The sequence below is a fragment of the Petaurus breviceps genome, unplaced genomic scaffold (genome assembly GCF_028583685.1).
Source record: "Petaurus breviceps papuanus isolate PSGF00001 unplaced genomic scaffold, PetGlider_PUasm1.0 90845, whole genome shotgun sequence".
NCBI classification, from domain to species: domain Eukaryota; kingdom Metazoa; phylum Chordata; class Mammalia; order Diprotodontia; family Petauridae; genus Petaurus; species Petaurus breviceps.
In genome coordinates, this window is record NW_027187359.1 from 4,597,176 (window position 1) to 4,609,617 (window position 12,442).

Below are 12,442 nucleotides of genomic sequence, written 5' to 3' on the forward strand. Positions count from 1 at the left end.
CCTAACAGGGTTAGAGCTATAGTCACAGTAGTCTGTCAGAGCTGAGCTATGTACATCTGCAGCTTATATACCAGCTGAACTTTTTATTTAAAAAAATATCGTTTCTGACATTATTTTAAAAAGTTTTTGAATTCCATATTCTTTCCACTCCCCTCCAACACTTACAATTATTAATTAACTTTTAATTGATATTTCCTTTTTTTTTTCATCACTATAGTTATCCCAAGTTTCCTTCCCGCTCTCAGAGAACTGTCCCAAATGGCAAATTGTATGTTTTTAGAGAGGAAAAAAATCAGCACAACTGCTTGATATGTTGAAAAAGTCCAGAAATATATGCAAAGTATAGGTACGAAGTGTCTTCTTATCTCTGTCTTTATTTGGTTCTTGATTTTCATAATTTTGTCACATGCATTTTGTGTTTTTATGTAGTTATTCCTTCTGTTTATATTGTTATAGTTACTGTGCATATTGTTTTCTTGTCTTTGGATACTTCATTTTACTTAGATAGCTCTCTTCGTGCTTCTCTGTATTCATCTCACAAAGCATTTCTTACAACACAGTAATATTCTATTATGTTCATTGGTTATCTGTTCCTCAACTGATGGGCATCTACTTTGTTCCCAGTTCTTAGCCCCAACATTGGCTATTACCATTTTTTGTCATCTTTACAAGTCTGTAGGGTGTGGGGTAAAACTTCAGAGTTGTTTTGATTTGCATTTCTTTTATTATTAGTGTGATTCAGAGCATTCTTTAATAGGGCTGCAAATACATTGCAATTTTTCTTTGAAGAATTGTTTTTTTTTTTCATATACTTTGACCACTGATCTGATGTTGGCCACTTCCTTTCTTAGACCTAAGTGCATTAATTTATCTGTGAGAAGCCTTTCAGTTTCATATAATCAAAGTCGTCAATTATATCATTTTTAATTGCCTTTAACCCTTGTTTGGTTAAGAATACATCTCTTTAATATATTTTGTGTGATTGCACATGTATAACTTAAATGGCTTATTGCCTCAAGGAGGGAGGAAAAAATTTGGAAATTAAATTTTTTTTAAATGAATGTTTAAAATTGTCTTTGTATGTCATTGGTGAAAAAATAAAATATTACTTTATATCTTTTTTTTTTTTTTGCTTTTAAAGCAGTTGGGGTTAAGTAACTTGCTCAAGGTTACACGACCAGGTTTTTCTGGGTGGGTGCTAAGTATCTGAGCCTAGATTCGATCCTAGGTCTCCTGACTCTGGGGCCAGCACTCTTACTCACTACGCCACCTGGCCACCCCTAAAATATTACTTTAAAAAAATAATACTTTTCTTTTCCATAGCTAGATGATGATCTACTCCTCTTCTACTTTTTTTATACTGTGACCTTAATATTAAGATCATATATTCATTTAGAATGTATTATTGAATATGGCGTAAGTGGTTGCTCTAAACCTAATTTCTGCCTGACTACTTTCTAGTTTTCCCAGCAGTTCTTATAAAATAAGGAGTATTCCAAAGTGATTTGTACTTTCCCTTTTAGATGATCAAGTTTCTATATTTCTGATTCCCCCTTGTCTAATCTGTTTCTTACTTCTCTCTTGACTTGACTTGAGTAGAACCAGGAGGAATTTGTACACAATTACAGACACAACGTATGTGTGATGACCAACTTTGATAGATTGGACTCTTCTCAACAATGCAGGGATATAAGTTAATCCCAAAAGACCCATGATGTAGAGAAAAACGTGCCTCCAGAGAAAGAACTAGAAAGAACTAAATTTATATCCAGGTGGAAGCAAAATACCTGATCTTTTTCGTTCTCTTATTTGATTTTATGTCCTCTTTACCATTTTTCATTCCAGCTGGTACAATCCATCCTTATAACCTGACCATTGTATAATGTGAAAGTATTTACAGATCCTATACTTGATTATAAGACGCCATGGGGGGGGAGGGGAAGGAGGGGGACAAAATGAAATTCAAGGAATTGTGGAATTGAATCCTGTAAACTAAAAGGAAACAAACAAATTAATAAATTAAAAATTGAATTAAAAAAAATAAATACTGTTGTTTTTGAGGGTTTATTTTGTAGCCTTCCACTTTACCAAAGCTATTGTCTTGCTGGGTTTTTCCAAGTAAACCATCATATCATTAGAAAATAGGGTTGGAATTATCTCTTCTTTACCTATCTTAATTCCTTTCATTTCTTTCAGTTTCCTTTAAGTTATTTCTCTTGTAAATGCTGTTATTAGCATTTCTAGAACTGCATCAAATAATAATGGGGAAAGTGCATCCTTGCTTCATTTATATATTTTTAGAAAAGGTTCTAGTTTATCACCATTGCATATAATGGTTGTTTTTGGTTTTAGATAGTTGCTTTTTATGATATTAAAGAAATGTCATTCACCTGCAAGTCTTGTGAAGAACAGCCAGAAGACCAGTTTGTCTGGACCATAAAGTTTATAAAGGGAAGTACAGTACTATATAATAAGGCTGGTGAAAGATTCCTACTTGCAACCATTCTCAAATCCTCTAGTGAAGTCATTCTTTCTTCAAACTTGGATTATATACAGATATTATTACATACAATATTGTAATACAAGTATTGTATTATGTTCAAGGTAATATTCTATGAGTTGTAGAATATCAAAGGAACATAGATGTAGATCTGGACAGGAAGTTAGTGGCAGAGACAGGATTTGAATCTAAGTCCTTTGATTCCAAATCTAGCACTCTTTTTACTAAGTCATGCTCCCTACCCACAGAAGCTTAGATTCTTGTTGTGTTAATAACATATACATACTTGAAAGTCAGTACAGTGTATAGTAAATATCACTTGCAAAATGCAAAGACTAAAGAGATTCCTTCCAGTTATGGTGATTAGAGTAATCTTCATGAATTAAGTGGCATTTAACTTGGGCCTTTTAAAATGAAAGCAATTTCAGTAGGAGTTAGAATATGGGGAAGGCAATCCAGGCAGAGGTAATAATATGAAAAAAGGCATGGAAATGGGAAAGTTTCTTTGGAGAAAGGCTTTCCAGTCAGGCTTGGCTGGAGTATAGGCTTCATTTAGAGAAATAGTGGTAGAGACAATTGTTAGAATAAGTTTGGGCCAAATTAAGGATCTTGGAATCTTGGGCTTTAGATCATAGGAAACCATTGCCTATTTTAAAAAAAAAGCCAATAAATAAATAAATAAACCTTTTTTTTTTTTTTTTCGCATTGGAACATCATAATTAAAGTGGTTCTTTAGGGGAGTTAAACAGACTATAGTTGATTGAAGGAAGAGAGAACCATCAGGAGACTATTACCTTAGTTCCAGTATTAAATACAGTAAATGAGGCCAACATTTGAGTTTCTCTCTCCCTGCATAGTGCTGTGTGTCAGCTTACATGATGTGACCTCCCTGGTCTTTTTTTCTGAATGAGGGATCACAAAATGCTTGCGTGTATCTTATCTATACCAAAAACTTCTTGAAGGCAAGGAATATGTCTTTGTAGCCCCCATACCACAGTTCCTTGCAACAGAGTAGGTGTTCAATAAATACTTGGAGGATGAATGGATGGATATATATATGCTCATACTCTAAAAGGATGGAAGGACCAAATTTTCACTGTTACAGAAATGTGCAATCATTTCTGTTCCTGAGGTCTAAAAATAGCTACCATTGCCTAAATATTCCTGTGTTTCCATCTTGAGATGACATAGAATTAATTTGTGACCTATTTTACCCTAGTTCTAAAAACTCAGAATTCTACTGTATAGAGAAATGCATCTGTTGAGAAGTAAGGTGCTACACACAAAAATGGAAGGCTGGCTTTTAAGTTTTGTATTAAGCATTAAGTATTGTGTTAGACTGAACTGTGGGTTCTTTTCTACTTGTGTTTTTACTTTCCTTATTTAAACTATAAATTGATATCTTAACAAAGTCAGTAAAGATGTGCTGCTAACAATTGGCATGTATTGAATTAAGTATGGCTTTTTAAAATTTTTTGATCTGATTAAATTAAATTGCTTCATCAGAATTTTTGGACAGTTTTCCAGATTTTTGCCCTTGCTTAAAACACTTTTCCTCTGGTTTTGTAGACTTGATAAATTTTTCATTTAATTTTTCTAAAATTAATGGGAAAAATATAGAATAGAACTCCAGTGGATGATAAATAAATGAGAAGCGCATTGAAACATAACAAGTCTATTATATTTCATAAACTGAATGCAAATTACATTCTGAATCATTCTTTAGTGCACCAGTATAACAATTTGAACAGAGAATTTTGCAGAAAATTTTTGCAGTCATTTTTTTTATCCAACCAAAATTTAAAAATTCTTTACTCTTGACGTCATAGTTATTCAACCTGATTGTCCTTTCATTTCTACAGCCAGTGTATCACCTCCCAGCTAGATGAACTCCTGTGCCCACCAACCACAATAGAGGGAAGAAATGATGAAAAGGCTCTTCTTGATCAATTGGTATCCTTTCTCAGTGGCAAGGATGAAACCGAACTTGCTGAGCTAGACCGAGCCCTTGGAATTGACAAACTTGTCCAGGTATTCCATAAAGCTTTGACTTGAAAAGCACCAGCCCTGGAGTCAGGAGGACCTGAGTTCAAATCCAGCCTCAGACACTTAACACAAAAAACTAGTCATGTGACCTTGGCAAGTCACTTAACCCCAATTGCCCTATCTTCCCCCCTTCAAAAAGCAAAAAAGCCAAAAAAAAGATATGTAGGATTTTCAGTTAGCATTAGTGAATAGAATACATGTACTGATAAAATAAGCTCCTGAAGTATTGAGATAATTTGTCTTTAATTGACATGTGTTAATTGTCTTCAGTTGATTTCTTGTCAGCACCCCAGTTCTATCAAGCAACTAATGTAACAGTTTTGTTCTTTCCCAATTAAAGGTCAAATTAACAGGAATTTTAAGATTTTAAAGAATATAGGACAGAAGTTCCAGTTTTCAGAATCTTTCTAATGGTGTTTGGATGATTCTTAGACCTGTCCATAAGATAGTTTGTAAAATACAGTTATCTTTCATTAATTTAGAGATGTTTTATTTGTACTTTAATTTTCTGTTATTCCACTTGAAAACAATTTTCTTTATGCATTTAGGTAGCAAGTAATCAAACTTTATTTTGACAACAAATTAAACCCAGAGACATTCCATAGAATTTTCTGGAAGATATATTGTTCTCAGATCAAAGATTATAATGTTAACAAATGTCACCTGTTTGTAGAAATTCACTTTTAAATTGTTCTGGTTCCTTTTGTAACAGGGAGGCGGATTGGAAGTATTAACAGAGAGATTTCAACCACAACAATCAACACCACCTTTAATGATGGAGGAAAGGTCCACCTTGTATTCTCAGCCTTATTCTTCAGCTTCACCTACTGCTAATCTCCCCAGTCCTTTCCAAGGCATGGTTAGGCAAAAGCCTGCCATGGGAACCATGCCAGTTCAAGTACCACCACCTCGGGGAGCTTTTCCTACTAATATAGGCATGCAGCCCCGGCAGACTCTAACCAGGCCTCCAGCTGCTCCCAACCAACTTAGACTTCAACTGCAGCAGAGGTTGCAGGGACAACAGCAAGTAAGTACTATTGTATCATGATGGGTACTTTCTTCTAAATGTGATAAAGCCTCAGAGCTCTTTTCTGTGATACAAAAACAGCTGCTTTTATGATGGAATGGAGCCCATTGCCACAATGTTTATTTAAAAAAAAGAAGATATCATTATCTTCATCTCAGCCTAAACCAGGACTGAGGAACTTTTCCCCCATATCACTGACTTAGGTGAAAAACTATTTAAAAAAAGTTTCCCCCCAAAAAAGGTAATTTGATTTTGTTTCTTCCAGGTTTTGTTGTTTTTGTTTCAAGATAAAAAATATTTCAAGATAAAAAAACTTTTCATAGGCAATAGTAATTAGCAAGATTCCTATTATTACAAGAAGAAAGGGCTATGTCATGGTGGTTGGTCATATAAATGTACAGAAATTATTGCATGTAGGCCTGATATAAATTGGAACGCTTCCTGTCTTTCTGGACTAAGTTTCTAGTCAATGACAGACTGTCAAGACTTAAAAACCCATTACTTAATTATCCCTTATGTTAATTTATATAAATGAATAGATGCACAAAAAGCCCTTGGAAGTTAGTGCTTCTTTATATTTGCCTTTTAGGATTGTGACAGCTGAATTATGATTTGCTTAACATATGAGAGAAACCTGAGTTTTGCTTTCATATGTTTATCTAATAAGCTGTCAGCCACAGTTATTCAGGAAATGATACTTTTGCCGTACTCTGCCTGAATTGTACCCTACCTGGAATATTTTGTCCAGTTCGCAGCACTACATATTAGAATGTTCATTGACAAGTGGAACATGTCCAGAAGAGAGTAAAGGGAATGTTGTGGAGACTGGAAATTTTCAAAGGATTATGTTGTGGAAAAGAGGTTAGACTTGATCCTAGAAAGCAAAAGTAAGATATATGGGTGGAAATTGCAAGAAGGTAGATCTCAACTCAATGTAAGTAAAACTTCCTTACAATTAGAGGTATTGAGAAACAAAATTTCATTAGATAGTGAGTTCCCCTTCAACTGAGAGTCTTTAGGCAGAGGTTATTTGAGTACTTGTGCCTAGCTGAGTGCAGCAAACTCTTAGTGTGTCCAGGTCCTACAGATATTATGGTAAAGTTATACAATATCTTACCTCAGGGAGTTTGCACTCAATTTGGATTCTTTTAAATGGGATTCATGCTTTGGCTAAGGGTGGGTTTAGATGACATTTGAGTTTCCTTCCAATTTATCAGTTCTGGGAATAATAATCATAAGGAATTTGGACTTCTCATGACCTTAAAGTTCTAGGAGATAGGAAATTGAAGGTTTGAGAGTATAGTTATATTTTCATCTCCTTCCAGTTAATAGTTATGAGAATGGAAGAGAAAAAAAGAATATGGAAATTTAAAACTGTATCCCACAGAAAGATCTAGTCCATAGTTTATAATACTAGGAAATTGGCTTTGAGCAAGAAAGAGAGTATACCCATGAAGACTCGGTAAATATAAGCTGTTTTGGATGAAAGGCTTTAAATTTATCAATAAATATAAAGAATACAACTTGTATTATCTTGATTGAGTCCCTTAATCTCCTTGCATTTTAGTTTCATTATCTGTTAAAATGAAGAGGTTAGACTAGATGGCTCTGATGTCACTTTTGGCTCTAGATCTGTGATTTTGTTAGCTTACGTGGATATTAGGGTGTTCAAAGCACTCATCTCACAACCCTGTGAAGTAGGTTGTTGGTATGAATTTCGAGAAGGGAGAAAACAAAGTTGCAAAAAAATTGGTTAATTGAAAGACAACATATACTGTGGAAACAAGTAGCTATACCCAAACGATCTCAAATGAAAATAACAAGGAACTTGGTTAAGAACAATATTTATAGCTTCTTCTGTCTGTAGAAATTCAGAGTAAGAGTAATATACCAATTGCAAGTAAATATGATCTCAGTTATCACTGATACTTGGTGGTAGAGAATTGGAACTCATTTGGCATTCATTAATAGTAATATTTGGTTCATTTAGATCCTCAAAAAAAAATACGAGTATAGGATTATACTATTATCTTCCAGGGAATCTGACTTGTCAGAAATTCATATAATTTGGGGGGAAATTATTTTTTTTTAGTTATAGACTTAATATGCAGCAACAAAATTTAATACAGCTTTAGAGTACATTGTTAACATATGTCATCCACATTATTAAGACAATAATCCCATTGTATTTTGGGTGATAAATATCTATAGCTAAACTAAAATTTATTTTTATGTAGTACCTAACAGTGTAATAGGAACTGTGCTAGGCACTTTGCCAATGTTATCTTACCTGATTCTCACTACAGCCTTGGGAGGTAGGTGCTATTATTTCCGTTTTACAGATGAAGAGGCTGGGGCAAACAGAGATTAATTGACTTGGCCATGGTTACACAGCTAATAAGTGTCCAAGGTTAGATTTGAACTCAGATTTTCCTGACTCCATGCCTAATGCTCTATCTACTGCACCACCTCCACCTAACTGTAAGTTAAACTATCAGACTACATACACTGATTATTCATTCTTAGCATCATATTTTAAGAAGGGAACTGTCAAACTAGAAGGCATAGAGAATGTCAGGAAGGTGAGTCTGAAAAACAAGCCTTGACTGGATTTGCACCTGTAGTTCTTGGTGCTGGGAAAGCTGAGGTTTATGGGTCATTTGAATTTGGGAGTTGTGAGCTGCAATAGGATTCGAGTCAGTCACATGTTCATTCCTAAGTCCAACACAAACTAAGTGAATTCTTGGGAGGTGAGTGCCACCAGGATGGTGAAAGATTGGCAAGCCAGCCCAGGTTGGAAAAATGAGAGCTGGTTAAACTTTCTATCCATTTATCTATCTATCCATCCATCTATTCAGCACTGTGGGATCCAGTTCATAAGTAGTTGTACTTCCTATCTGAAGGAGGAATGGAAGTTAGAAAGGAAGGAAACATGCATTAGAAATGTGTAAAACATGAGAGGTAAGTTTGTTCAGCTTGAAACAGAGAAAACTTACAGAAGACAGTTATCTTTAAATATGTCAAGTCCATATGAAAAGGGGACTTTTTCTCTTTTGCTCCAGAAGGCAAAGCTAAGACCAGTAAGTTACTGGGAGTTTAAAGTTATAGGCAATATGATTTTGACTTCACAGAAGAAGGAACTCTTTTAACAACTAGACCCTTCCAGAAGTGAAATGGCTGCTTTATGAAATAATGAACTCTGTTACTGGCACAAAAACCCTATATGGTCTCTTGTATATGTCCCCTTATCTATACTTAACTACATTTTTAGTTCAGACCCTCATCACTTCTCATGTGGACTGTTGCAAAAGTTTTCTATTTGATCTCCAACTGCCAGAATTATTTTCCTAGAGAATAAATTGGACCTTATTATTTCCCTACTGAAGTTTCAGTGACTGTATTACTTCTGCAATCAAATATATCCTCCTTTATTTGGTATTTAAAGGTCTTCACAACCTGACCCCATCCTACCTTTTATGTCTCCTTACACATTACTCCCTTCAATGTACAATGTGGACTTGCCATAGTGATCTTCTTTCTGTTCCTTGTGTTCCATCTTCCCTTTCCTATTGGCCCCCATGTCTGGAATATTCTCTTTCCTCACCCCTACGTCTTCATCTACCTGTCTTCCTTCAAGAATCAGTTGAAATGCAACCCTTTTCAGGAGGCCTCTCCTCATCTCCCCAGCTTCAATTTTCTTCCTCTCATTTCGTATGTATTTTGTATATACCTATGTGTTGTCTTTTCTATTGGGATATAAGCTTCTTGAGGGTGCAGACTGTTTTTGCTTTTGCTTTCTATCACCAGCCTTTGTATAGTTCTTGTCACATAGTAAGCACTTAATAAAAGCTTGCTGATTAATAGTGTGATGGGATTTTTTAACCTTACATGTTGGAGCATGGGGATCAAAGGGATAAACTAGATGATGTGAAAATGCTTTTGAATTCAAAGGAAATCATTAAAGTTCAGTGATTTGGAATAGTCAGTTGAAAGCTTCATGTAAGAAGTAGGTTTTGATTCCTGTGAAATAAGAGTAGATTTGAATAGGCACAATAGACAGGGGAAGTATATTGCAGGTAAGACGCTTAACAGTAAAAGCTAGAGGCAAGAATATCAGGGTGTATCTTGGGAGATAGTGACTCACTAAACCATTTTATCTGGAACAGAGTGCTTGTGTTAGAGATTGCCTCTTAAATATATGTCAGCACTATAAAAATTGACTTTTACTTTCAAACTTCAGAGTTTTGTTTTATTTTAATATATAAAAGTTTTATTTTACCATTGAATGATGAAATAATGATTTTGCTTTTAGATATGTCCTATGGAATTTTAGAACTGTCCACTACCACCTGAAAGTATATTTTACTATGATATCTGTCATTTTCCCCAATATTAGTTTTGTCGCTTTCCACAATGACTGAAAGTTACATTTGTCAATGGTTTGTTCTTTTTGTTTTTTCAAATTTTTTCTCCCCCGTTCAAATCCAGTTCAGACAGTTAGATGTCCTCTCCCCCTACCAGTTGAAACAAAGAAAAAACCTTCTGTGAATAAATCCTTCTAAAATGAGTTAGTGATTGTATGCAGCTTTCATTCTACTCTTATGTCTTGATAGACTCCTGGACAAGGATATTTACAGTGATTCATTGGGAGAAAACATTCTGGAGTATTGGCATCTATATAACTTCTAAGGTTACTTGTTTCTGGCAGAATGAAGGCCTGCCCACATCTGATACTCAGCTCCTGACCTAGAGAGATGACATCTTCAGAGTAAATCATGGTCTCTTTCTCTGATAGTTTGCTCTTTTCTTACTTCTCTCAAGTTAAGGAAACTTTTTCAGCCCTTCCACAAATACCAGCATGGCCTACATCATAGGTTTTAAAGGTGGAAGAGACCTAAAAGAACGTATAGTCCTATTCCCTCATTTCAGTGATGGGGAAACTGAGATCTAAAGAGTTTAGGTGAGTTAACCAAGGGGATAACTAATTCCTTGATGATAACACCAATGTACTCCATTTACTTTTAGGTTTTTTGTAATATATGTAAAAGAAGGAAATTAACATTCTGAATTACTAGGAGTCTCTTAGTTTTATAAAACCAAAAGCTGAAATTTTTTTCCATCTTCACTAATTCCATTCATCCAATCCATCTCATGATCCTTGAGTAAAATCATGTTCAGCAGCATGGGGTGTGGGAACAGATTCATTTAACAAGCATATATTAAGTGTTTATAGTGTTGAAGCACTATGCTAACTGTTAGAAAAACAAAAAAAGGCAAATAGCTTGATCTTTTTCCAGAAGGAACTCATTTTCTAATGAAACAATGTGCAAAAATGTAAACATTTAACATATATATGATGTAAGGGGAAGGTAATCTCAAAGAGAGGGTGGGTATTAGTTTAGTTTAGTTTATTATTAGTTTAGAGAGGGAGGTAAGGGAATCAAAAAAGACTTCCTTTTGAAGGTGACATTTTAGCTAACACTGCAGGGAAGCCACATGAACCAGAAGGCAGATGTGAGGTAGAAGAGCATTCCAGTTTTGGGGTCAGCCAATGAAAAGGGAGGAAAGAGTAAATTATAATGAGACTGGAAAGGTAGGAAGGGGCCAGGTTGTAAAGAGCTTAAAAAGCCTCAAATTTTATATTTGGTCCTGGAGGTAATAATGAGTCACTGGAATTTATTAAGTGAGAAGGAGACATGATCAAACCTGTGCTTTAGGAAAAACACTTTGTCAACTGAGTAGAGGATAAATTGGAATTGGAGAGACTTGAGACAAGGAAACCAATCACAAGGCCATTCTAGTCATTCAGGCGTAATGTGATTTGGACCTGTACCAACATGGTGATTGTGTGAGTGAAAATTAGGAAGATGAGAAATATTGTAAAGTTAGAAACAATCGGACTTAGTAGCAGATTGGATATATACCGTGTTTCCCCGATAATAAGACCTATCCCGAAAATAAGCCCTCCCCTTACTGTGTAAGATTCCTCTAAAATAAGCCCTATTGAGATTGCCACTGTAGTGAAGGTGATCCCCTGCACTACACGCTACATTACGGTACCCTCTGTATGCATCGTCCCCCCCCCCATGAAACGCACACCGCGCTCCAAGCTGCATCCAATCAGAGCTGCAGCAGTGAGCGCGTCATCCTGTTCTTCCCCAGTGATTTGCTTGCTGGTGCCATTGAGAGCAGTGCCGCGGAGGAGAGCTGAGGCAGGACAACATAAGCCCTCCCCTGAAAATAAGCCCTCTGGTGTTTTTCTTTCCAAAAAAAAAATAAGACAGTGTCTTATTATCAGGGAAACACGGTATAAGTGAGAAGTTGAGGATGACACCATAGTTTTAGATCTGGGTAACTGTGAGGATGGTGGGCTGCCATGGTAATAGGGAAGTTTCAAAGGGAGGAGGGGTTAGTAGGAAAGATAATTAACTCAGTTTTGGACATGTGGAGTTTAAGATGCCTATGGACATCCATTCTGTTTATCTAAGAGGTGGATAATGATGTAAGACTCTGGCTCATGAGACTAAGACTGGATATGTAGAGATTTCTGAGATATATATATATATACAAATACCTAATCATTACATAGAGATTATAATTAAACCCATGGGAGCTAACAAGCTTACCAAGAGAGATGGCATAAAGAGAAGAGATAGCCAAGGATAATTCTTGGAAGACAGCCTCAGTTAGTGGGCAAAACCAGGATGATAATCCAACAAAAGAAGAACCAGGAGAAGAGCAATGCCATAACAACCTAAAAAGTTGAGAATATATTGGAGAAAAGGGAAATCAACAATGTCAGAGACTGCATGGAGGAGTAGGATGAGGATTGAGAAAAGACCATTAGTTTTGTCAAAAGATCATTGATA

The 12,442-nt window shown here is 35.5% G+C and overlaps 1 protein-coding gene across 26 annotated transcripts in view; it reads left to right on the forward strand.

Annotated features, from left to right (window-relative positions):
• Positions 1-12,442, forward strand: part of NCOA1 (nuclear receptor coactivator 1) — a 241,285-nt gene that overhangs the window by 186,570 nt on the left and 42,273 nt on the right. For all 26 annotated transcript variants that reach the window (XM_069071959.1, XM_069071964.1, XM_069071975.1 and 23 more), the window contains 2 exons: positions 4,363-4,531; positions 5,259-5,573. In XM_069071959.1, coding sequence (XP_068928060.1) covers positions 4,363-4,531; positions 5,259-5,573 — 484 coding nt within the window. The remainder of the gene's footprint in view (positions 1-4,362; positions 4,532-5,258; positions 5,574-12,442) is intronic.